Source organism: Thalassophryne amazonica, chromosome 5, assembly GCF_902500255.1.
Source record: "Thalassophryne amazonica chromosome 5, fThaAma1.1, whole genome shotgun sequence".
Lineage (NCBI taxonomy): Eukaryota > Metazoa > Chordata > Actinopteri > Batrachoidiformes > Batrachoididae > Thalassophryne > Thalassophryne amazonica.
This window is the reverse complement of record NC_047107.1, coordinates 124,618,995-124,646,437: the sequence shown is the minus strand read 5'-3', so window position 1 is coordinate 124,646,437 and position 27,443 is coordinate 124,618,995. Positions and strand designations below refer to the sequence as shown.

At 40.9% G+C, this 27,443-nt stretch overlaps 1 protein-coding gene across 1 annotated transcript; it reads left to right on the top strand.

Annotated features, from left to right (window-relative positions):
* rad9b (RAD9 checkpoint clamp component B) lies at positions 1–25,862 on the top strand. The gene is made up of 10 exons (XM_034171274.1): positions 1–192; positions 4,062–4,199; positions 5,661–5,775; positions 8,035–8,134; positions 17,917–18,023; positions 18,174–18,280; positions 19,618–19,682; positions 20,302–20,424; positions 22,696–22,900; positions 25,435–25,862. Exons 1-10 carry the CDS (start codon positions 181–183, stop codon positions 25,573–25,575), a joined length of 1,113 nt encoding a protein of 370 aa, XP_034027165.1. The 5' UTR covers positions 1–180; the 3' UTR covers positions 25,576–25,862.
* The last annotated feature ends 1,581 nt before the right edge of the window (positions 25,863–27,443 follow it).

Below are 27,443 nucleotides of genomic sequence, written 5' to 3'. Positions count from 1 at the left end.
CTTATCGTTAGCTTTAGTAGCTAGCGTTTGGTATTTATTAATTTATTTTTAAGCACAATTGTTACTTGTCCACACAGATACGTGTGTTTTATTTTATTGTTGACTTCACACTGTTTTACAGCGTTTGGGAAAGCTCTCCAGGCCCTGTCACGGATCGGAGAGGAGCTGTGGTTGGATCCCATGATGAAAGGGGTGAGAGCAACAACCTGATGTTACAGAAATAAATGAACCTTATTTTACATGAATACGTCATGTATCCCAAATACATGAATCAGTTAAGCAGTCTGTTATTTCTGTGACAGAATAAATTTCATCCATAAATGTCAGAAAACTAGTGCTAGGGCCTTATTATTTTATTTTTTGAGTTATATTTTTCATTACCAGCATGAAGTCCATTTTGACAAGATGCCAAGGTTAAATTTTAAAGTCAAAACTTTTGAGAATAAATAAAAGCTTTAGTGCAGATGTTTCATCTTCCAAATCCACCCCGGGATGCAGGACACATTCTGGCGGTACAACTTTAAGGTCTTCTGGTCACAGGACTTAACTAGTAGGTTCCAGTTAGCCCGTTGTTGTGTTTGGGTTTACTGGATTTGTCCCGTGCCAACCGATCAGTTCGCTCCAAATAGTGATCAGGGAAAGTGGGTAAATGTGTAGATATCATAATTAAAGTGCGAAGGACATGCCCCCTGATTTCTTATGTATTTCCAATTTCATTTATTTTCATTTATATAGCACCAAATCACAACAGAGTTGCCTCAAGGCGCTTCACACAAGTAAGTTTTAACCTTATTAACCCCCAGAGCAACAGTGGTAAAGAAAAACTCCCTCTGAGGAATCAATCAATCAATTTTATATATATAGCGCCAAATCACAACAAACAGTTGCCCCAAGGCACTTTATATTGTAAGGCAAGGCCATACAATAATTACGTAAAAACCCAAACGGTCAAAACGACCCCCTGTGAGCAAGCACTTGGTGACAGTGGGAAGGAAAAACTCCCTTTTAACAGGAAGAAACCTCCAGCAGAACCAGGCTCAGGGAGGGGCAGTCTTCTGCTGGGACTGGTTGGGGCTGAGGGAGAGAACCAGGAAAAAGACATGCTGTGGAGGGGAGCAGAGATCAATCACTAATGATTAAATGCAGAGTGGTGCATACAGAGCAAAAAGAGAAAGAAACACTCAGTGCATCATGGGAACCCCCCAGCAGTCTAAGTCTATAGCAGCATAACTAAGGGATGGTTCAGGGTCACCTGATCCAGCCCTAACTATAAGCTTTAGCAAAAAGGAAAGTTTTAAGCCTAATCTTAAAAGTAGAGAGGGTGTCTGTCTCCCTGATCTGAATTGGGACCTGGTTCCACAGGAGAGGAGCCTGAAAGCTGAAGGCTCTGCCTCCCATTCTACTCTTACAAACCCTAGGAACTACAAGTAAGCCTGCAGTCTGAGAGCGAAGCGCTCTATTGGGGTGATATGGTACTATGAGGTCCCTAAGATAAGATGGGACCTAATTATTCAAAACCTTATAAGTAAGAAGAAGAATTTTAAATTCTATTCTAGAATTAACAGGAAGCCAATGAAGAGAGGCCAATATGGGTGAGATATGCTCTCTCCTTCTAGTCCCCGTTAGTACTCTAGCTGCAGCATTTTGAATTAACTGAAGGCTTTTCAGGAAAGTTTTAGGACAACCTGATAATAATGAATTACAATAGTCCAGCCTAGAGGAAATAAATGCATGAATTAGTTTTTCAGCATCACTCTGAGACAAGACCTTTCTAATTTTAGAGATATTGCGTAAATGCAAAAAAGCAGTCCTACATATTTGTTTAATATGCGCATTGAATGACATATCCTGATCAAAAATGACTCCAAGATTTCTCACAGTATTACTAGAGGTCAGGGTAATGCCATCCAGAGTAAGGATCTGGTTAGACACCATGTTTCTAAGATTTGTGGGGCCAAGTACAATAACTTCAGTTTTATCTGAGTTTAAAAGCAGGAAATTAGAGGTCATCCATGTCTTTATGTCTTTAAGACATTCCTGCAGTTTAGCTAATTGGTGTGTGTCCTCTGGCTTCATGGATAGATAAAGCTGGGTATCATCTGCGTAACAATGAAAATTTAAGCAATGCCTCCTAATAATACTGTCTAAGGGAAGCATGTATAAAGTGAATAAAATTGGTCCTAGCACAGAACCTTGTGGAACTCCATAATTAACCTTAGTCTGTGAAGAAGATTCCCCATTTACATGAACAAATTGTAATCTATTAGATCAATATGATTCAAACCACCACAGCGCAGTGCCTGTAATACCTATGGCATGCTCTAATTTCTGTAATAAAATTTTATGGTCAACAGCATCAAAAGCTGCACTGAGGTCTAACAGGACGAGCACAGAGATGAGTCCACTGTCTGAGGCCATAAGAAGATCATTTGTAACCTTCACTAATGCTGTTTCTGTACTATGATGAATTCTAAAACCTGACTGAAACTCTTCAAATAGACCATTCCTCTGCAGATGATCAGTTAGCTGTTTTACAACTACCCTTTCAAGAATCTTTGAGAGAAAAGGAAGGTTGGAGATTGGCCTATAATTAGCTAAGATAGCTGGGTCACGTGATGGCTTTTTAAGTAATGGTTTAATTACTGCCACCTTAAAAGCCTGTGGTACATAGCCAACTAATAAAGATAGATTCATCATATTTAAGATCGAAGCATTAAATAATGGTAGGGCTTCCTTGAGCAGCCTGGTAGGAATGGGGTCTAATAGACATGTTGATGGTTTGGATGAAGTAACTAATGAAAATAACTCAGACAGAACAATCTGAGAGAAAGAGTCTAACCAAATACCGGCATCACTGAAAGCAGCCAAAGATAACGATACGTCTTTGGGATGGTTATGAGTAATTTTTTCTCTAATAGTTAAAATTTTATTAGCAAAGAAAGTCATGAAGTCATTACTAGTTAAAGTTAAAGGAATACTCGGCTCAATAGAGCTCTGACTCTTTGTCAGCCTGGCTACAGTGCTGAAAAGAAACCTGGGGTTGTTCTTATTTTCTTCAATTAGTGATGAGTAGTAAGATGTCCTAGCTTTACGGAGGGCTTTTTTATAGAGCAACAGACTCTTTTTCCAGGCTAAGTGAAGATCTTCTAAATTAGTGAGACGCCATTTCCTCTCCAACTTACGGGTTATCTGCTTTAAGCTGCGAGTTTGTGAGTTATACCACGGACTCAGGCACTTCTGATTTAAGGCTCTTTTTCAGAGGAGCTACAGCATCCAAAGTTGTCCTCAATGAGGATGTAAAGCTATTGACGAGATAATCTATCTCACTTACAGAGTTTAGGTAGCTACTCTGCACTGTGTTAGTATATGGCATTAGAGAACATAAAGAAGGAATCATATCCTTAAACCTAGTTACAGTGCTTTCTGAAAGACTTCTAGTGTAATGAAACTTATTCCCCACTGCTGGGTAGTCCATCAGAGTAAATGTAAATGGAAGAAACCTCATGCAGACCAGACTCGAAGGGGTGACCCTCTGCTTGGGCCATGCTACAGACATAAATTACAGAACAATTCACAAAACGAATATACAGGAAATGCTGTTGGTGCATAGGACAGGAGGGTCTCCAACACAAATACAACTCCCATCTCTGGATGGAGCTGCACCTTAAACAGAGAGAAAAAACAGAATCAGGCACCAGAAAGACAAGAAATACAGTATAATTTGTCAGCATTAAACAACAAGAAAAACAGAAGAAACATCAAGGTGATTGCTGGCCACATTCACTAAAAGACCCAGAATTTAGGTAAAGTTGAGGCCGCGGCACGCTCCATTTACTAATAAAATGAATTAAAAGAGTAAGAAGCGTAAAACAACTATACCAATATGCTAGCCATACGAAAGGGAAAATAAGTGCATCTTAAGTCTGGACTTGAAAGTCTCCACAGAATCTGACTGTTTTATTGACGCAGGGCGATCATTCCACAGAGCAGAGCTGTATTCAGTCAGGGGGTGACGACATGCATGGTATTTAATCTTAGTCCCTCAGTTTTGTGTCTTACAGTTGGCAGTGAGGTCGGTGAACTCGGCTCAGTGTGCGTATGCCTGCTTTCTGTTTTCACCGCTCTTCTTCCAACACTACAGTCTGGGATCAGGATCAGAGCAGAGCAGTGAAACCATCAAATGCAAACTGGCGATGAAGGTACTGTACATGCTGCTCGTGGAACAGGACAAATACTGTTTTATTAACCTGCATCGGTCTAGGATTGCTTCCATGTGGTTCATGTGTGTGTGATGTCTTGACAATGACTTTGTGTACCCTGGTGAAACTTGGCACACAAAGTCATCATCTCGCAAAGACCTTGAACATGTTTGACAATTGGCATGTTTCAGTTGTAATTGTGGCCACCGGGGTGGGAGGGTGGGTGCGCTGATTCTCTCAAACCTTGTGTGAGCAATATCCTGACAAAGAATGTATGAAGGTGAAACTTGAAACACAAGATCACCTCACTAAAACTGTACAAGTTTGCCATTGGGCAAGTTTAATTTCTAATTCTTGCCAACAGGGGGCAGAGTCCATAAAAATTAGTGTATGCAATAATGCCATAAGGTCTTCATGGCTCATCTACATTATGCTTTGGTAAGACCTTGCACAATTTCATGGTTGAGCTCAGTTACACAGGTTTGGGTTAAACAGGCGTGGATGTCAGTTAAAACCAGAAGTGAAACAAGACAAAAAAAATAACCAATATTTTATGAAATTGGCTAATGTTAAGTCCCACAATGAGGCTTGAGTGCTTTTCTAAATAAATTTAGAACTGATGTCTCGAACTGACTACAAATATAATTTGCAGAAGTTATATTTTGGTGGCATTTCAGGTTCAGGTTCAGATGACTTTATTTGTACATGTTAGTCAAGCACAACAATAACAATGACAACACTGAAAACACTAACAATGAACATATACAAAACAAAAGCATAACACAGACACAACCGGGCACTCACAAGCTTACTAAAAGACTAAAAACATGCATCAAGAGGAACCACTAAAAGGCGGGCTGCATAAAAATCGATGTGCAAAAGGCAATTAAATAGTTCCTCAATAAATAATAAATAAATAAATATGTGCAAACCCTACTAAGATTTATTCAAGTGGACAATTGCCACTGGATTAAAGCTGGTCTTTTAGTGTTTTGTCCTACATCTTGAGACTTTGTACCTATGACCAGAAGGTAGGAGCTGGAATTCGTTAGGCAGAGGGTGGGAGTCATCACTTGTGATGCAGCTGGCTGTCCGCTGTAATGGTTTGGTGTTCAGGGATTCTAAACTCAGCTGTGATTCACCAATCAGCTGACTGGACCATTTAATAATCTGAGCCAGTCTGTTCCTGTCCTTCAGTGTCAGACTGCCAAACCATGCCAATAAAGAAATGGATAAAAGAGACTCAATAAAAGCACAGTAAAATAGTGTTAACATGGTTTAGCTGATGTGGAGGTAGGACAGCTTCCTGAGGCAGAACAAACGCTGGTTCCCCTTCTTGCACACCGCCTCACAGTTTGCCTCAGTTTGCCAGTTTAGTTCATTCTGAATTAAAATGTGTCCAACTTTATTTTGTAACTACAGCATAACACTTTCTTTTTAAAATGTCTGTTTTCTTTAAAGTCTGTTCTTCCACTTTTTCGATGTTTGACCTCCATTGAGCGGAATGTTGAACGATGTCAGTTGTCAATCAGCGTTCCAGATGACCGAGTAGTAATCCAGTTTTTCTGCAGACACGGTACGGAACATGCATTTTATCTTATAAATATGCTACCAGTCTTGTAGTGATATATCTGTAAATACTGTTGATTCTTTTGGGGGTGAAAGTACAAGATTTTGAGTTGAACCTTTTTGTAAAAAATGATAATGTGTCAGAGATCTGAAAAAAAAAACATAACACTTACTGATTGTCTTGTGAAAAAGATGTTAGATCTCAACGTCAAAATATGAGACAATAATTGTACTTTTACAAGAATAAAGTAAAAAGTAGTGTAGAATTGTCAATAAATACTAAATAAAGAGGAAAAAACCAACACCACAAGAGTCTTTATTTCTAAGGAAAAAAAAATACACTCATGAAGAAAAATTATTCTTCTCCAATCATAACATGTTAATTTTAGGGGAGAAGCAATAACATTAATGGGGATAAAGAATATTTCAAGAAAATATTTGTAATATTTTCAGATTATAAACGGCTGTAGTCTGTTTAATGAGAAATGCCAAACCAGCACCAGATTATTTTAAGAAACAATCAGTGCTGTAGCATTTGATGAAAAATCATATGATTATTGTGACAAATAGTGTGTGATGTACAACCCCAGTTCCAATGAAGTTGGGACGTTGTGTTCAATTGAATACACCACAAAGACAAGATATTTAATGTTCAAACTGACAAACTTTATTGTTTTTGTGCAAATATTTGCTCATACTGAAATGGATGCCTCAACACATTTCAAAAACGCTGGGACAGTGGTATGTTTACCACTGTGTTACATCACCTTTCCTTCTAATAACACTCAGTAAGCATTTGGGAACTGAGGACACTAATTGTTGAAGCTTTGTAGGTGGAATTCTTTCCCATTCTTGCTTGATGACTTGGCATTGTCTTGCTGAAATAAGCAGGGACGTCCCTGAAAAAGACGTTGCTTGGATGGCAGCATATGTTGCTCCAAAACCTGTATGTACTTTTTTGCATTGATGGTGCCATCACAGATGTGTAAGTTGCCCATGCCATGGTCAACAACGTCCATGATTTCCAAAGGCAATTTGAAATGTGGACTCATCAGACCACAGCACACTTTTCCACTTTGCGTCTGTCCATTTCAAATGAGCTCGGGCCCAGAGAAGGCGGTGGTGTTTCTGGATATTGTTGATGTATGACTTTAACTTTGCATGATAGACTTTTAACTTGCACTTGTAGATGTAGTGACGAACTGTGTTAACTGACGATGGTTTTCTGAAGTGTTCCTGAGCCCACGTGGTAAGATCCTTTGCACAATGATGTCGGTTTTTAATGCAGTGCCGCCTGAGGGATCAAAGGTCACGGGCATTCAATGTTGGTTTTTGGCCTTGCCGCTTACGTGTAGAAAGTTCTCCAGATTCTCTGAATCTTCTGATTATATTATGGACTGTAGATGATGGAATCCCTAAATTCCTTGCAATTGAACATTGAGGAACATTGTTCTTAAACTGTTGGACTATTTTTTTCACGCAGTTGTTCACAAAGTGGTGATCCTCGCCCCATCTTTGCTTGTGAACGGCTGAGCCTTTTGGGGATGCTCCTTTTATACCCAATCATGACACTTACCTGTTTCCAATTAACCTGTTCACCTGTGGAATGTTCCAAACAGGTGTTCTTTGAGCATTCATCAACTTTCCCAGTCTTTTGTTGCCACTGTCCCCGTTTTTTTAAATGTGTTGCAGACATCCATTTCAAAATGAGCAAATATTTGCACAAAAACAATAAAGTCTATCAGTTTGAACATTAAATATCTTGTCTTTGTGGTGTATTCAATTGATATAGGTTGAAAGGATTTGCAAATCATTGTATTCTGTTTTTATTTACATGTCACACAACGTCCCAATTTCATTGGAGTTGAGACGTTGTTAATGTATGGTTCTATCTTTCTATCTCACCATGATTGAATTATTTAATATTCTTTTCTCTCATCCTGATTCCAGCATGTGTTGACTTTCACTTTGAAATGTCAGACAAATATTTTGCAAAGTGCCTCTCATTCTCTGTTATAGTTTAATGCATGTTTTAATTTCTTTTTTAAAATGCTGTCCAGTAGTTTATGTACATTGTTAAATTTTACATTACATTAACAGACATCAGTGTCCATCTCTGAAAAATAAGAACAAATCCTGTCCTTTAATTTTGTTCCTCCTGATTCTCACCAACGTCACACTGCTCTGCATATGTGTCATTACATGCCAGTTCCACTTGGTGGCAGTCTACTCCAAATATGCCATAGTTCTCTGTCTGTCGGTGCAGGCATCACGAAAACCTACAACCTGGGTTTCCAGGAAAGCGAGGCTGTGCAGGCAGTGTTTGCGTCACATCTCTGTCCCAATGTGCTGAAGGCTCCGGCCAGGTGAGCTCCTGAACCTAGATTAAAAAAAGAAAAAAAATCAATCATGATATGAACCCAGACAAACGTTGTGTCTCAGTCTTAAACATCCATCCATCACTGCACTTCATCTAAGGATTATAAATTGAAAGACATGTCCTTGTTTTATGTTGAATGGATTTACAGTGAAAATAGTTGGATAAATTGAGATATAAACTATAATTATTTTAATCACTTATTAATCATTCATTCAGACAAAAGCAAACAAAAGCAGTCAAACAAAAGCAGCAAGTCCTGTTTGAGAACAGAAACTGGGAAATGATATACCATAGATAGACTTTATTTGCCATTTGTATTCACACGCAAGGTTTGGGTACATTGGAATCCATGTGCAGGGATCACGAGTAAACAAATATAAAGGTATCAAAGGTACAACAGTATAAAAAAGGATACCTGGTGCACCTGAAAAAAGATATATATTACAAAGTGTCAGGTTAATGGGGATAGAGAACAGCAGTTATTGCACACTTGTATTCAAAGACAGTTAATTGTAACTGGCGTTAGTGATCATGTGTGCTTGATAATCGCTTGGTATCTCAAACTTGAGTTACAATTACTTTCTGTCTTTATGTTTTTGTATTTAGCTCTGCACTTGTGTATGTATATATATATATATATATATATATATATATATATATATATATATATATATATATATACATACAGTGCATCTGGAAAGTATTCACAGCTCTTCACCTTTTCCACATTTCATGTTACAGCCTTATTCCAAAATGGATGAAATAAATTTTTCCCTCAAAATTCTACTCACAACACACCATAATGACAACATGTAAGTCCCTTCGGCTGCTTCCTTGTTTGCACTCGGGGTTGCCACAGCAAATCCAAGGTGGATCTGCATGTTGATTTGGCACAGGTTTTACGCCGGATGCCCTTCCTGACGCAACTCCACATTACATGGAGAAATGTGGCAGGGGTGGGATTTGAACCCAGAACCTTCTGAACTGAAACCAAGCGCATTAACCACTTGGCCACCACCACCATAATGACAACATGAATTTATTTATTTATTTTTTAAGTTTTTGCAAATTTGTTAAAAATAAACTAAGAAATCACATGTACATAACTATTCACACACTTTGCTCAGTACTTTGTTGATGCACCTTTGGCAGCAATTACAGCCTCAGGTCTTCTTGAATATGATTCCACAAGCTTGGTGCACCTATCTTTGGGCAGTTTTGTCCATTCCTCTTTGCAGCACCTCTTAAGCTCCATCAGGTTGGATGGAGAGCGTAGGTGCGCAGCCATTCTGAGATCTCTCCAGAGATGTTCAGTCAGATTCAGGTCTGGGCTCTGGCTGGACCACTCAAGGACATTCACAGAGTTGTCCTGAAGCTACTCCTTTGATATCTACGCTGTGTGCTTAGGGTCATTGTCCTGCTGAAAGATGAACCATCGCCCCAGTCTGAGGTCAAGAGCACTCTGGAGCAGGTTTTCATTCAGGATGTCTCTGTACATTTCTGCATTCATCTTTCCCTCAATCCTGACTAGTCTCCCAGTTCCTGCCGCTGAAAAACATCCCCACAGCATGATGCTGCCACCACCATGCTTCACTGTAGGGATGCCAAACATGGTGCCTGGCATTCACACCAAAGAGTTCAATCTTTGTCTCATCAGACCACAGAATTTTGTTTGTCATGGTCTGAGAGTCCTTCGGGTGCCTTTTGTCAAACTCCAGGTGGGCTGCCATGTGCCTTTTACTAAGGAGTGGCTTCTGTCTGTCCACTCTACCACACAGGCCTGATTGGTGGATTGCTGCAGAGATGGTTATCCTTCTGGAAGGTTCGCCTCTCTCCACAGAGGAATGCTGAAGCTCTGACAGAGTGACCATCCTGTTCTTGGCCACCTCCCTGACTAAGGCTCTTCTCCCGGATTGCTCAGTTTAGACGGGCAGCCAGCTCCAGGAAGAGTCCTGGTCAATCTGAACTTCTTCCATTTACAGATGATTGAGGCCACTGTGCTCACTGGGATCTTCAAAGCATCAGAAATGTTTCCGTTCCCTTCCCCAGATTTGTGCCTTGAGACAATCCTGTCTCAGAGGTCTACAGACAATTCCTTTGACTTCATGCTTGGTTTGTGCTCTGACTGTCAACTGTGGGACCTTATATGTAGTCAGGTGTGTGTCTTTCCAAATCATCTCCAATCAACTGAATTGACCCCAGGTGGACTCCAATTGAGCTGTAGAAACATCTCAAGGATGATCAGTGGAAACAGGATGCACCTGACCTCAGTTTTGAGCTTCATGGCAAAGGCTGTGAATACTTTTTTAAAAACCTTTGTTTAACCATATTAAAAAAAAAAACCTATTCAGATTGAGCCCTCTTTCACAAGGGGGACCTGGCAGCACACATGACATACTTGACAAATGAAACAACAAAACCAACACAACCACCAAAAAATACAAAGTACAAGCAACTGTCTCCCACCGGGCACAGATGTTGTGGTGACAGTGAGATCATCCATGAAGGCTTTGATGGGGGGCTGCTGAATGCCAGACTTGGAAAGAGGACCTCTGCACTCCTTCTCAGCTGCCTTGATAACCATGTTCATGGCCAGTGCAAAAAGGCTAACTGAGATGGTGCACCCAGTTATGATGCCCTTTTCAAGCTGGTGCCAGTCTGATGTTACACTCCTAGAAGTGATTCTGCACCTGAAATTCCCGTAGTAGATGAGGCCCTTGATCTTCCTGGGTACATGATGTCAATCCAGGGTAGTCTCCACAAGCTTGTGGGGTATGGAGCCATAGGCATTGGGCAGGTCAAGCCAAAGCATCACAAGGTCTCCCTTACCTTCCCGTGCCTCCCTAATCAGCTGGGTGACAACCCCGGTGTGTTCAAGGCATCCTGACACCCCTGGGATCCCACCTTTCTGCACCGAAGTGTCAATGTAATTATTCTTAAGGAGGAAGTCTGTCAACCTTCTGGAAAGGATGCTGAAGAAAATCTTCCCCTCTACACTAAGGAGCGAGATTGTTCTGAACTGTTCTAACTTGGTGGAATTCTCCTCCTTAGGTATCCAGACACCCTCCTCCTGCCTCCATTGGTCCACAACAACTCCTCTGTGCCAAATCACACGCAGGATCTTCCAGAGATTAAATACATGTAAGGTACCTATGTTGTCAGAGATAGATCAGAGTTCCCTAGAGTCAGAAATTACAGGGGAGGAAATACAAAAAACAATCAATTCCTTAAAAAACGGTAAGAGTCCAGGGCCGGATGGGATATGTAATGAGTTTTACCAAAAGTTCAGCAATATTATTACGCCATATTTACACAAGAAGGCCTTTGAAATCAGCACGTTTTCACCAACATTAAATGAAGCTACCATAACGCTTATTCCAAAGAAAGGGAAAGACTTACAGCAAGCAAGTTCTTATAGACCAGTATTTTTGTTAAACACTGACCAGAAAATTCTGGCTAAATCCTTAGCAAGAAGACTCAGTCCACACATGGCCAAACTGATACATTCTGATCAGACAGGGTTTATCCCAAACAGACATTCTTTTCATAATTTCAGACGCATCTTCAATATTATGTACTCTCCCAGACACCCTAAGGAAGACCTGCTCATTTTGAATCTAGATGCCGAAAAGGCCTTTGATTGTGTTGAGTGGTCCAAACTGATACATTCTGATCAGACAGGGTTTATCCCAAACAGACATTCTTTTCATAATTTCAGATCAGACGCCTCTTCAATATTATGTACTCTCCCAGACACCCTAAGGAAGACCTGCTCATTGTGAATCTAGATGCCGAAAAGGCCTTTGATTATGTTGAGTGGTCCTATCTGTATGCTGTGCTAGAAAAATTTTGAATTTGGGTCAAGGTTTATCTCATGGATTAAATTATTATCGGACAGTTTCAGATAAATTCAATCTGTACAGGGGCACTAGACAGGGGTGCGCCCTTAGTCCCTTGCTGTTTGCACTTGCAATAGAGCCCCTTGCTGTGACTATTCGTGAAAACTGTGAGATTCATGGTTATGACACAGGATACACTTCAAACAAGATATCATTGTACGCGGATGACATTATAATGTACATTACGAGACCACAGGCTTCTATTCCGGTTCTACTGAGGATGATTGAATTATTTAGTTCTTTCTCAGGATTTAAGATAAACTGGGGGAAAAGCAAGCTGATGCCAGTGCGCTGTGGAGATCCAGCTGTGTTTGAACAGATTCCATTAAAATTGGCTTCAGACAAATTCACATATTTGGGGTTAGAAATGACAAAGAAATATAATTCCTTATTTGAAGCAAATTTTATGGCTATACTGAACAGATTCAAGAACAAATTGGAGTTTTGGAAAACACTCCCGTTGTCCTTGATAGGTAGAATAAACACTATTAAAATGGTCTGTCTCCCTCAGTTGCTATACCTCTTTCAAAATCTACCCATATATCTTACTAAAACCTTTTTTAAGAAATTAGATTCTTTATTTCTCCCGTTTATATGGAACTATAAATCCCATAGGATCAGAAAGGGGTATCTGTGTAAACGTAAGAGGAGTGGTGGGCTGGCTCTCCAGGATTTTATGCGCTATTATTGGGCTGCTAACATTCGCTGTGTCTCCTAGTGGTTAGATGAGACTATTGTGCTCTCTGGATGGCTGGATATGGAACGGGAGGATTGTCTTCCTTACTCAATTGCAGCTATCGTAATGTCTCCCATTTGTCTCAAAAAAATCATACTACAGCTATAATCCGATTATACATAGTACCATTCAGATCTGGAAACAGATAGCAAAATATTTAAAACTCAGAGCCCTATCCTTTACACTGCCAATATCAGCAAATCCAGCATTTATTCCTTCAACTATGGATGGAGCCTTTGAGCGGTGGAAAGAGTTTGGACTCTGTTGTGCTGGGAATTTGTATATTTAGGATGTGTTTGCATCCTGCCAGCAGCTTCAGCAGAAATACGGATTGTCAAAGTCTGACTTCTTTAGATATCTGCAGGTCAGACATTTTGTAAAGACGCACCTGGATAATTTTGAGACTGCATTACCTAATAAGTTGGACCAGTGTCTCAAGGACTATACAGTAGAAAAACATGCAATTTCATTTATATATGGTGTCTTATAAGAATATGAACAAGTGAATATGGATGGTATAAAGAAGGACTGGGAAAAGGAATTAGGGATGCAAATAGCAGAGGACACCTGGGATAAGGGTCTGAAACAGGTTAATACGTGCTCCCTTAATGCTAGACATTGTTTGATCCAGTTTACGATTCTGCACAGGCTGCATTATTCTAAAGTGAGGTTGCATAAAATTTTCCCTGATATGTCGCCAATTTGTGAAAAATGTAACCAAGCGGAGGCAGACTTACTACATAGTTATACACTGTGTCTTAAGCTACAGGAATTCTGGGTTGCAGTATTTTCATTCTACTCACAGATTTTTAAGGTTCAGATAAAACCGGACCCACTGTGGATTATACTGGGTACATCAGAACACTCTAAAAACCTACAGAATGCACAGCACCATCTTCTGTCATATGGCCTTTTTTGTGCAAAGAATCTTATTCTTCTCCTCTGGAAAGATAAAGGGGCACCGAATTGAAAAGCTTGGATTACGACACTGACTGATACCCTACACCTGGAAAGAATTCCCTATATCCTTAATGATAGACTGGAGGAATTTGAAAGGATCTGGAGTCCAATGATTTAATTTATGGGAAAAATGAATGGTTAGAATTGCTTGCTAGCAGTAATCTATCACACCTTCAAGTAGCACTCTGCAGGGATGGGTAGGGTGGGGTGGTTTTTTTTTTTTTTTTTTTTTTTTTTTTTTTTCTCTCGGTTATAGTTGTTGGTTTTGGTGATGTTATTTTTTTCTCTTGCGGGTCTGTTGTGTTGTTCAGTTTGTTCTTTGGTATAATATTGTTAAAAGAAGCAAGATACCCATCTCATATTACTCTTTGTATTATTGCTGTTCTTATGCTTCATAATAAAAATATTTGAAACAGGATCTTCCAGAGAATTCCAAGAAGCTCTGGGCAGCATTTGTACACCTTGTAGTTTACTCCACTGGGTCCTGGAGCTGATCGTGCACTGGCTGCAGTCACTACCTCTTGGATTTCCTTCCAGGTGGGCTCAGAGGTGATGAAATCAACAGTGGGAGATGGTATTTCCAACAAGGCACTTTGAGGCCCTAGCTCATGCTCTCTTTCAGGGTCACTCAGGTTGCTTTCCAGGAACTGGTCTACCTCTTCCTTGGAGCAAACTAGCCGCCGACTGCACTTCTGCCCCAACAGCTGTTTGGTGAATCCGAGTGGATCAGCTATGAATGCTCTTCCCTTTCTGGCTCTCTCTCTCCTCCCTCTCCTGTGCCATTCAGCTCTGCGCAGTGTCTTGAGTTTCTTCCTGATGATGTTACGGAGCTCAGCTAGTGGTGGTTTCTCCTCCTCTGTCGCTACCTTGTACTGCCTAGCCAGGGCCCGCAGCTCTCTCCGCAGATGGCTTTTCAGTCCTTTGGTTCTTAATATAGTCAGGTCTACTGGACTTACGCTCCTCCACACCAAACCTCTCTGTTTCAAAGGTGACAATGATGGTTGTCATGGTTTGGAGCTGCCTGTCAGCATCCCCTTTTGCTGTTGCTTCGGTGATTCTGGCTGCGTCCACATCGAATTGGTGCCACACTTTGTGCTGACTCGCTGTTGGCCACTTGATGCGTGGCTGTTGAACTACTTTGCTGGGGGCTGGAGAGCTTGTCATTTGGAGGTTCTGGGCTCTGTGGGGTGTCTCCTGGCCGGGCTCCTCCGTTGTATCACCAGGATTGGGTCCTGTGTGCTGTGTTGCACTCTCCTGCACCAAGCATTTCATTCGGCCCTGATGAATCTTCAGGCCGCGCTCGTTTTTGCAGATCCTGCCGCAAATGCATCTTTTGGCTGTCGTCATCGTTAAGCCATTTGCCAGAGTCGTCAACGTTGTGTCTGTCCTGTTGGGGAACTCATCCTCCCCCTCTCGGGTTCCCCTGGGGATATTTCTCAGTAGGTCGTTCTGTAGCATAGTTGGGTTTCTCTCTCACGGGAGATGTGAGTTGGGATGCTACCCCGTCCCACCCCAGTTGCCGTCTTTCCGAGCTGTCAACTGTCCCTCCAGTTGTCACCAGACTACTCCTAGTTGTCCCCCAGCCTATTCCTGGGTGTCACTGGCTATGCTAGTTTAAGATAGAAGGTGCGGACACATATGGTGACACATACATAGATACATACCTATACAGTGGGTAAAATAAGTACTGAGCATGTCACCATTTTTCTCAGTAAATAAAGGTGTTATTGACCTGAAATTTTCACTAGATGTCTGTAACAACCCAAATAATCCACAAATACAAAGAAACCAAAACAAATAAGTACATCAATTAAGTAATGAGCAATAATGTGAAATGACACAGGGAAAAAGTGTTGAACATGTTTACTGAAATTTATTTAATACTTGGTACAAAAGCCTTTGTTGGTAATGAAGCTTCAAGATGCCTCTTATGTGGAGAAACTCCTCATGCATTGCTCAGATGTGATTCTTGTTTCTTGTGTGGATCCTTGGTAATAATACCTTTTTATAGGCCGTCAGTTGGGACTGAATTCGCTGATATTAATTTGCACTGACAAGGGGCAGGATTGTTTTCAAATTACTGATAGACTTCAGCTGGTGTCTTGGCTTTCCATGTTGTTTTGCACCTACCTTTCTTCAGGTGTTGAATACTTTTTCTTGTGTCATTTACATTATTACCCATAATTTATGTACTTGTTTGTTTTGGTTTCTTTGTATGGACTACTTGTGTTGTTATTGACATCTGGTGAAGATTTCATGTCAATATCATCTTTTGAAATATATTTCCTGAGAAAAATGGTGACATGTTAAATACTTATTTAACCTGCTGTGTGTGTCTGTGTGTGTGTATGTGTCTTCCACGTATTTATAAAGAGACAGCAGTACTTGCTACTCACCACTTGGCTGTTAAATTTACATCCAAAAATGACATTTAGAGACTAAACATACCTCTGACTGAGAATATATGTGTACATGTGCATGTTTTGTTCTCAAATGGGCATTGTGAATTAAAATGCTTCCGTCAGTCTGCCCCAGGGCAGCTGTGGCTACACTAGTAGCTTACCGCCACCAGTGTGCAAGTGACTGAATTATAATGCAACTTGTAAGAGCTTTGGGTATCTTAGCAATAATAAGGTGCTCTATGAATCTAAGTTATTATTATTATTATTAAAACGTCCTCTGAGTGTCCAAATGTCTGCAGATATATGCATTAAAAAGGGTTCAGTTAATCACACAAAAAATATTTATTCACAAATAGCTTGCAAGTGTTTCTTTAACTTTTTTATTTATATTGTTGTGATGTTCTGAGTTTGTTACAGCATTAAAAAACTGTCAGTTGAAAAGTTAAAGGTGCCGTAAATGGCATTTCAGGCATTAATACAGCAGCCAGTAACTATTTCCTATAGAAATATTTAATTGCTTCATGGGGTCCTGTGCAGACAATGAAGCAACATTTCCTGCATGTGAGTGCATGTGAGTCCTACTTTGTGAAGCTGTTGCTCTTCCTCATGTTTATAAAGAGACAGCAGTACTCTTTACTCACTGCTTAGCTGTTGAATTTGCATCCAGAAATCACATTTAGAGGCTAAACACCTGTGACTGAGAGCGTGGTCGAAATAGAATCCTCACACACATTTTCTCAGTTAGTTGTTGGGGCCATAAAATATAAAAAAAATTGATAAAAATGTTGATTAGTGTGTTCCAGAGCCCAAAATCCCATCTTGTTTTGTCCACAAACCAAAGATGTTGTTTATTGTCAGATAGGAGTAAAGCAGCTGGTAAACTAAAGATCGGAATCACCTTTATTGTCATTGTAATTTGCATTACAACGAGATTTGAGTGCAACTCCAAAACCAGAAAAAACAGAAAATATTCACATTTAAGAAGCTGGCATACAAGAAGTTGGATATATTAAAAAAAAAAAAGGCCCAAACAATTAGTTGAATATCAAAATAGTTGTTGAATAATTTAAGTCAGTTAATCATTGCAGCTCTACATGCATCTGGATTTCCCCACGTAGAGTCGTTAGACCTGTTAAAAAGCTCTATCTGCTGGCTGTCTCAGTGTGGAGGAGGGAGGCTTGAGGAAGAGTGGCCGAGGAGGGAAGCTTTGTTTTGATGCTGAAAATACTGATAGTCTGACGTGGGGCCGAAAAAAAAAATATTAAAGTGTGCAAGTAGAAAATGTGGCAGCAACACCACCAGACTGTCAGGATTTGGAGATAATCTCCCCGAATAAAATTTGAGCTGTCAAAGAAATGAAGCAGAAGTGGTTTAACCAGTTATTTTTTTTTTTTTAACAAAATAAAAAATTCATACTGGATGAGGAGGGCACATTGTCAGACTTTGTACAGGCAGAAGGTGCTTTATTTTGTATTTTTGTTGGCTTTTGGATGTTTTGGAAAATGGGTTGGGAACTACTTAATTAAGCAGTTTACTTTCTGATGATTGACTAATCAAATAATTGCTCCGTTGGCCATCGTGGTTCATGAGCCAAGTGTTCTGAAGATTTTATGCTCTCTGCTGACTGTAGGTTGGATCAGTTTATTCAGCCGGTTTGACATAAACATTACTAGCGGAAGTGAGAAGAATCTTGTGTGCACAGGTTCACTCTGTCTGTCTGTCTGTCTGCCTGTCTGCCTGTCTGTCTGCCTGCCTGCCTGCCTGCCTGTAGGCTTCTCACTGATATGGTCATGCACTTCCCACTGTCCCAGGAGGAAATCACTTTGTCCATGACTCCGCTGAGAGTCAGTCTGCGAAATTACAACGAGGGAGGAAGTGGTGAGAAAACGCACACATCCATCCACACTGAAGATGCACAGAGTCATGGGTTTGAACCCTTTGAAATCGACAGTGTCAACAGAACTGTGCAGCACATTAAAACAAACACTGTGGCGTGCAAACAGCGACTTGGACCTGTTCCTGCTGCAGGTCACATGAAGATGACGTGCACGGAGATGTCCTTACACCCAGATGAGTTTGACTACTTTCAACTCGGCGTGGACTCCGACGTAACCTTCTGTCTGAAGGAGTTCAGGGTAATGGTGTTATTTTTGGGTGCTGCCTTTATCGTGTCACATGAGGCACTGCAGCTATTTCATGTTTAAGAGGTCGTATTTCTGCTCCTGTGATGTGGACTCGAGTTTTCCGTGCTTTCTGTATCGTTTTCATGTGAACTTTCCCCCTCGGCCCCGTGACTCTTGGTTTGTTACGACTAAGACAGGCCGGCCTCATTATTTATATTAAACCACCACAGAAAATGGATGTAGAAATTAAAATAAAACATTCTAATTAGAAATCTGCAGCTCTTCATAAACTGTAATGTTGTTATTTATGTGCATGTCCAAATTAAGAAATCCAAGTTTTTACGTTCACTTTGAAAACAGCAAATGTGCTTTGTTGGTTTAGATGAACAGTCGACTGAGCTCTTAGTCCACTTAATGTGACTTGACCCACATTAAGTCCCAGAACTCACATCCCTGACCTCTTGGATTTTTTTTTTCCGGATGCCCTGTTGTGAGTTTCCTCATTAGCCAGCCAGGTCATCTTGTTCCTGGTTTTGAGAAATTAGATTTAGTCAAGTAAGATAAACCATCTGTAGGATTATTAGTCTCACCGTAAAGTGGAAAGAGACTGCGGTCACTGACCTGTTGGTCCGAGGTGATATCTTCAAAATGCAAAGCGCTGTTTCAGTCAAACTTCATGGGTAAACTCAGTGTTACAGCCTCTTGGCAAAAAAAAAAAAAAAGGTCTTGTCACAGTCATAAGTCTAAGGTCCAGGTCAGGTCAGAGATCATCTAAAATATCTCAGGAACAACACGAGCTATTGAAACACTGGTTTCTGCAGACTTTTGTCCTCCTATGTCTAACAAATGCCTAAAATTTGGTGTATAAGTGCATCTCAAAAAAATTAGAAGTTAATGTCAGTTAATTCAGAAAGTTGACATATTGTAGACTCTTTACATAACTTTACATAAAACATTTTTTTAAATAATTACAGCATCCAGCTCCAAAACAGAAAATATTCAAGATGTTTAATCTGCATTCTTTAGGCTACTGTGTGACTGAGTAGTCCTTCCAGATTGTCACAAATTGTTTTTTCTTATATTCTTGCAAAACGTGTTTAGAAAATAAATGTGACTTTTCTCCTGTAATTAAAAAACTTTGTCTGGAAAATACAGTGCTTTATCAGTTACAATTAAAGGTTAGAGTTAGTTCTGATCCATCTCTGTTTTCTGCAGTATGAAAACATTTCCTCATTCTGAACCTGACAGAATCTTCAGACTTGTTTTTAAAGCCTACAGTTGTCAGCGCAGATGTGTATAAGAATATTTGGACGATTGCCGCTGCATTGCTCTTATTCTTTTATTTCCAGGGTTTGTTGTCTTTTGCAGAGTCACTCTGTCTTCCAGTGTCTGTCCACTTCAGTGCTGCAGGAAAGTAAGTCATTTTACTGTCACGGTTCATTTAGGCGAGTGGTGTTTATGATCAGAGTCATCGTTGGGTTAGTACAGCCTGTCATGATTTAGAGGATCAAATTATGTGAGGAGTCCGTCAGTCATTTCTCATCTTTGCGATCCATTTATCTTTGCTTTTTTGTGCCCATTAAAAAATAATGTCAATAATGTTTAACATGTCTGGAGGGTTAAAATAGTTGTGTAGGAAAACACTGAATGATGTTTGTGGTACGCTTAAAAACTGCAACTTGTATGTGTTCATGGGCCAAATTTAAACCAGAATTGGCCTTTTAGTGCCAACAGCTCAGGCTGCCAGATGTGTTTGGTTCTAGGTCCTGAGATGTCTGTGCGAATGGATTAAACAGGGAGTTCTCTGCTTGTTGGGGTGATAACTGGTCCATAAATGGGATGTGGTGGAGAGTGCCATGAGGACACGTGTGTTGCGATACCTCTACACTGAATTTACTACAAAGTAGTGGAAATCTAGGCTGGTTAGGTGGATGGCACCTTGGGTTCACATACCAGAAGTAATAGGTTCAGGGACTACAAATATGCTATTTTGCTGGAAAAAGCATCAGTTTCTTTTTTTCCAACTTCTCTAGACCTGTGTGCTTCTCTGTGGAGGACATGGTTCTGGAGGCCAGTGTGGTGCTGGCTACTCTTACCGAGTCTGAGAGCAAGGACCCTTCGCAGTCCACAGAGACCCCGATCCCTCCGTCACTGAGGTAATGACAACTCTGCTGGTTCCATATTGGTTAAATACTTAAAGATAATTTATCTTCTGTAACTTTCCTCAGAATAGTTACTATTATGTATAAAAAACACAGTGTCAGAAATGATTAAAAACCCTCTGATAAGAGAAGAGTATGAATGCAAGACAGAAAATCCCAACGGGCTCCAAATTTTGGAGTTCCAGATCCCTGCCCCCCCCCCCCACCCCATTGAAGCACTGTGCTGATCTGTGCAGGCATGTTGTTTTTTGACCAGACAGTACCCTGGTCCCAGCTGAAGTCTTGCATTTTGGAGGCTAGTAGAATCTTCCCACAGCTGAGCTTCCCTTCTGGCACCCAGTCAGTGCGGTTTGCCCCCCTTGGCTGTTTTTAGTTTGCTAAGATGGTGTAGTGTTGCCGCACACAGTCACGTGCGTTTGTGTGTGTGTGTGTGTGTGTGTGCGTGTGTGTGAGAGATAAGTAGGACATGTGGCCCTTGCTTTGTAATCCTGTCGTCTCCACGGTGCTCTCTGCAGTCTCTGTTCTTCTCCCCACATCAGTCACAGCTGGACTGCTGAACATCTGGGTTGCTTGTCGCCTGGTTGCCGTGCGTGCGCTGCCGAGAATTCACAGAGATGTCGGGCAGGTTTCCTCCTTCCGTGTAGCGAACATGTTTTGCTGCTACCGAAGACGTGTGCTGGGTTTGTTTCCAAACTCTTTCAAACCAGCTCCTTCTCCTGCACTGTTGCTTTGGTTACTTCTGTGCCTGTTGTTTCTCGGGCATACTGTGGTCATGTGCACGTCTGCTGTGTTGCTTCAGGATCAGCTGAGAAACTGAGCGCCACGCCGTGTTCCTGAATGTTTGTGTGAATAAACAAGAACAGCTCGGTAATCTTCTGACCGTCACACAAATCTTTGTACAGGAAGATTTCTACATCAGGTCTCAAGAGTGCCCACCTGAGCCCGGCTGTCCTCACCTCCTTCTATAGAGGAACACTAGAGTGTGTTACTAGAGTGTACTAACCAGTAGTATCTCTCCGTGGAATGAAAGTAGCAGCCTTGCAGACATGAAGGCACTGGGGAGGGCAGCAGAGAAGATTATTAGGGCCAGGCTGCCAACCACTGCTGAACTGGCAGAACAGCGCTGCCTGTCCAGGGCAAGAAGGATAATCAGGGACACTTCACATCCCTTTAACAATTTGTTTTCCCTCCTGCTCTCAGGTAGACGGTACTGTAGCCTGAGTTGCAAAGCACACAGATTCAGGGACAGCTTTTACCTGACCGCCATAAGACAGTTAAATACAAATCGAAAGTTAAAATGCCAAGATGATAGCAAAATGGTTTCACTTGTGATTGACGGATTCTGATCTTGATCCAGATTTGGACACATTCTCAGCTTAACAATCAAGATTTGCTTTTGAGTTATTGTCATTAAAGTTCAGAATAAATTTCATTGTAATGTAAAAGAAAATCATCACTGGATCACTTTCTATTTGTTTGGATAATTTTTAGGTTGTTTTTTTATCTGTCCATGATTGTATATCAAAAACTGTAAAAGCTGTCATCATCCAAAACATCATTATACCTTTGACCCTAGCCATTGTTGTTTGTGATGTCGTTAGAGACGTAGGCTCTTGCGATTGTCTTGATCTCTATGTAACTATGTATGTATCTTAAGAACACTTAGTCACATTTTGGTGAAATTTGGCAGGTACACTGGGCCTGTGGATGGTAAGAAATGGTTTTATTTTGGGAAAGATTGCATAACGAACAAGGTCAAACTTCTAGCCCCTTGCCACCATGCAATTACATGGTAAATTTTATAGAAATAAGTGAGGATATTTTACTGTTTGTAAATATAATTGTTTAAAAGCTCAGGTAATATTTTCCCTACAGTTCTAAGCACCTTTGGTCAAGTTGCTATTGTTGATGGCAACTCATCATAGAAAGGGATCAGAGTGCTGATACAAAGCCTGCATGCTCTGGGATAGATCCAATATCGTAATCAATCAGAAATACTTTGCTGATCAATATAAACTTTAGATCATCCCTCTAGTTTTAGAGATAGAGCAGAAAATATGCTAACATATTTAAAAATAACCGAGATGTTTGTCCGATTCTCCCCGAAAGTTAATAATCTTGAAGCGTCTGCCCAAATAATATTCCCAGCACGTTTGGTGGAATCCGTCCAGCCGTTTGCTGATGTAGTTTTGACTTTTTGTTTCTCACAGACAGCCTTTAAAGACTCCGCTCCAGCTGACGGTTGTGTGTGTTGTTTTTCTGCAGGTGTGGAGACGTAGCTGCTCCTCCTGTGGGTTCACATGAGGCCGATTGCGGTAAATGTCTGGATGTGACAGAAATAGTAGCATCCAGCCAGGGCAGCCCTGTGACCGAGCTACCGAACTACCTGATGGACCTTCTGCCTCGGCCTGGCGCCTCTGACAGAACTGCTGTACCTGGCGAGGAGGCCTATAGTCCTGCCTCCTCCACGGTAACGTGGCAGCTTCTCGTGTGGTTCATTAAATGACACAACATTTGTTCTAAACCCAAACACATTCAGTTTACACCGATACAAAAGAGAAAAGCTTCAGATCTCCACTTTTAGGAAGCTGGAACCAAAGTTTGCCATTTTCCGATCAGTCACATATGAAGATTATTTGTTCGATTTGTATACGTAGACTCTGGAGGGACAGAAAACAGGGCGTGCAAAACAGGTGGTAACATTTATGCACTTTGATCTTTAAAGCCTGGTGTTTGACTGCAGATGTGATTTCAGTAGGGCCCCTTCACACATAGTGCGAAGTTTGGTCGAAGTGTGCACGAAGCAAGAATTTCATGCAAAACGTGTGGATTCGTTCCTGCCTCCAATGCCTTGTACACCTGTTGCTACAACTATTTGTGCACACCAGCGGCTGAAAGACAGTGTGGGCTGTGCGAACGCATCACACCCTCTTGCGGCAGGTGCCGGCCAAATTCCAGGTGACACGCAGGAACTTCTAACACCGCTCGCACAGCACTTAGAAAATGTGTGGCCGGTCGCACTGTTGGCACGACAAGAGACTGCAGACAACCACTGTCGTACTGCTATGAAATTTGTCTAAGTTCACCACGAGTGTGACTTTGCAAACACACACACTGACACGTGAGTGTGTGCGCTCCACTCACAGGAGGTGTGGCTTCCGACAGAAGTAGCTGTGAGAATCTGTGGATCTGGACATTCCAGCTAGACAACACCTACTGTGTTTGGACAGACATGGACTAACAACTGTCCACTGTGAGGCGTATGTGTCTGATTGCTGTACTTACATGGACATAAATAAAAACATATATCGCCGTGGTAGTGACAAGCTGCAGCAAGCGAGCGTGTGTATGGAGTGGACATTTGACAGCCTGCCAGGTTGAAATGGACAGTCAGATCAGAACACACAGCGGGCGATCTGACTGTCATGTCACCCACGTGAGCTCTGTTCCACATTACACGGTGTCTGTGCTGCAACGCGCACTCCACAAGACACATGTATCGGGCAGAACACGCGTGTGGCCAACTGGATGCACCGGACCAGTCGATGTGGACATGATCAGAGTACTGCTATTCATTCCTGTCATTTCATGACTGTGTGTCTGTGACCATGGGTCATCTACAGAGGAACAGACAGATCATATTTGTATTGCTCGCTTGATAAATGTTTTTATATGGTGTGTGGTTTTATATTTTTTTTTGTAATACTTCCATGTCCTTACTGATATGAGGCAGTTTCCCACAGTGGTTTTCTTTTTTCTTTATTCCACATAACTGATGCGATGTGGTGTGCCTCACACTGTTCTGTTCAAAAGACACTGTCGCATGCACGAGCTCTCACACCGGGATCATGCACGCCTGCCCGTCGGCGTGATCTTTCATGGTGCACAAATTCGAACTGTTTCGCGCCGTTTCCCTGTATTTGTCCAAACGTCGTCCAAACTTCACACTATGTGTGAAGGTGCCTGTAACTTCATATCTCAATATATGGTAGAGATAAGATTTTCAAACTTTTTCATCACTTCTGCGATTAAAATGTCCCATGCTTTCAAATGAGCCAAGTTTCCGTTTAACCCTCTGAACCAATCAGCCGGCTTTGAAAGGCAAAAAAAACAAAAAAACAACAAACAAATAATAAAGGACACCATTTATCATGGCAATAAATAAATAAATAAATGTAAAAACAGAAATGATCAACAGGCCTTCAAATATCTGACAGTCCTTGATATAAGAATGTGCAGTGAATCCATGTCAGGAAAAATGACCAAATCTAAGTTTAAAACCGATATTTGATCAAAATCACTTTATTCTAAGACTTATTTATAATCTCACCAAAAATAAACCATTTGCTTGATCCAGTTTGTTGTGCTTATCAGAGCAACTATGCTGAGACTAAGAATTGAGCATTATTTCACAAAAGATGATACAGAACAGCAAAAAATAAAGAGTTCGCGTAGAGTATATTGAGTGCCCCGCTTTTTTTTTTTTCCAATATTTGTAGCAGTTGTGGGTATTCAGAAAAAAAAATGTGTATACAGGTTCCATTCTTCAAGCGGTTTTTTTGTAAAATAAATAATAATAATAAATTCAGCTTGAGCTTTATTTTCCTTCATGATTTATTCCTGGGTGGTTGCCATCCAGGACCAAAGGCAGTTCCGTGGATGCAGCCAAGTGCGACACGAGCACATGCTCCCAGACTTGACTTATCTCACAACTGTTATACCACAAAGAAAGGAAAAAAAAAAAAAAAAAGAGACATTTTAAGTTCTGCCTACTTCAGGCCATGATTGTACCGTTTCCAAAGAGGTGCTGGACTTGCAGGTGCAGTGGAAAGTGAGGCCACAGAATGTGTTTGGGGTTCAGAGAGTTAAGTAGGTTTTACTGTACACTTTCTCAGCAAAGTAGGCCGCCTTAATTTGAAATTAACCCCCCCCCCAACAAAACAACAACAAAAAAGACGCCCATGTTCTCTAATAACAGTTTCTTTTGGTGTGTTTTCTGCGTAGATCTGCTCACTCCTGTTCAGGGCGTTGTCCTCGCCACAACAGGAGCGCGAAGGCTGCGCCGGCCTGCTGCCAGTTTTAGCACATTACAGTGATGAAGACGAGGACGTGGGGGAAGAAGCCAGAAGAAGCCCTTTGCTTTAAGGACAAAGGTTGTCCAGGTGATGGACATTAACGTACCTGAAGTGGTTCTAGCTTATTGTGTTGTGAAGTTCTCTGCACTGTTAAACTGGAAATTACATTTTAGCACGCATGGCTTCGTCATTTGAAATTTAATTGCGTTTGTTGAAGGAACGTTGGAAGAGTTTGAGGTTCGATAGAAACCTGCAGCCTGAGGAATGTGGGAGGAGTTTTTGTGATTGTTTGAAGGTCACGGCCCTGAACAAGCAGAATTCACAAATAAGTCAAGTGGAAATTAATCCCAAATTAAAACCCAGGACCATTGAACAGTTGAAAATGTTATTAAAAATGAATCATAGCGTGAACAGGATCCCTTCAGAAGTACAACCCCTGGCAATAATTATGGAATCACCGGCCTCAGAGGATGTTCATTCAGTTGTTTAATTTTATAGAAAAAAAAGCAGATCACAGACATGACACAAAACTAAAGTCATTTCAAATGGCAACTTTCTGGCTTTAAGAAACACTATAAGAAATCCAAAAAAAAAAAAAAAAAAAAAATTTGTGGCAGTCAGTAACGGTTACTTTTTTAGACCAAGCAGAGGGGGAAAAAAATATGGACTCACTCAATTCTGAGGAATAAATTATGGAATCATCCTGTAAATTTTCATCCCCAAAACTAACACCTGCACCAAATCAGATATGTTCGTTAGTCTGCATCTAAAAAGGAGTGATCACACCTTGGAGAGCTGTTGCACTAAGTGGACTGACATGAATCATGGCTCCAACACGAGAGATGTCAATTGAAACAAAGAAGAGGATTATCAAACTCTTAAAAGAGGGTAAATCATCACGCAATGTTGCAAAAGATGTTGGTTGTTCACAGTCAGCTGTGTCTAAACTCTGGACCAAATACAAACAAAACGGGAAGGTTGTTAAAGGCAAACATACTGGTAGACCAAGGAAGACATCGCCTCAAGACAGAAAACTTAAAGCAATAGGTCTCAAAAATCAAAAATGCACAACAAAACAAATGAGGAACGAATGGGAGGAAACTGGAGTCAACGTCTGTGACCGAACTGTAAGAAACCGCCTAAAGGAAATGGGATTTACATACAGAAAAGCTAAAGGAAAGCCATCATTAACACCTAAACAGAAAAAAACAAGGTTACAATGGGCTAAGGAAAAGCAATCGTGGACTGTGGATGACTGGATGAAAGTCATATTCAGCAATGAATCTCGAATCTGCATTGGGCAAGGTGATGATGCTGGAACTTTTGTTTGGTGCCATTCCAATGAGCTTTATAAAGATGACTGCCTGAAGAGAACATGTAAATTTCCACCGTCATTGATGATATGGGGCTGCATGTCAGGTAAAGGCACTGGGGAGATGGCTGTCATTACATCATCAATAAATGCACAAGTTTACGTTGATATTTTGGACACTTTTCTTATCCCATCAATTGAGAGGATGTTTGGGAATGATGAAATCATTTTTCAAGATGATAATGCATCTTGCCATAGAGCAAAAACTGTGAAAACATTCCTTGCAAAAAGACACATAGGGTCAATGTCATGGCCTGCAAATAGTCCGGATCTTAATCCAATTGAAAATCTTTGGAAGTTGAAGAAAATGGTCCATGACAAGGCTCCAACCTGCAAAGCTGATCTGGCAACAGCAATCAGAGAAAGTTGGAGCCAGATTGATGAAGAGTACTGTTTGTCACTCATTAAGTCCATGCCTCAGAGACTGCAAGCTGTTATAAAAGCCAGAGGTGGTGCAACAAAATACTAGTGATGTGTTGGAGCGTTCTTTTGTTTTTCATGATTCCATAATTTTTTCCTCAGAATTGAGTGATTCCATATTTTTTTTCCCTCTGCTTGGTCTAAAA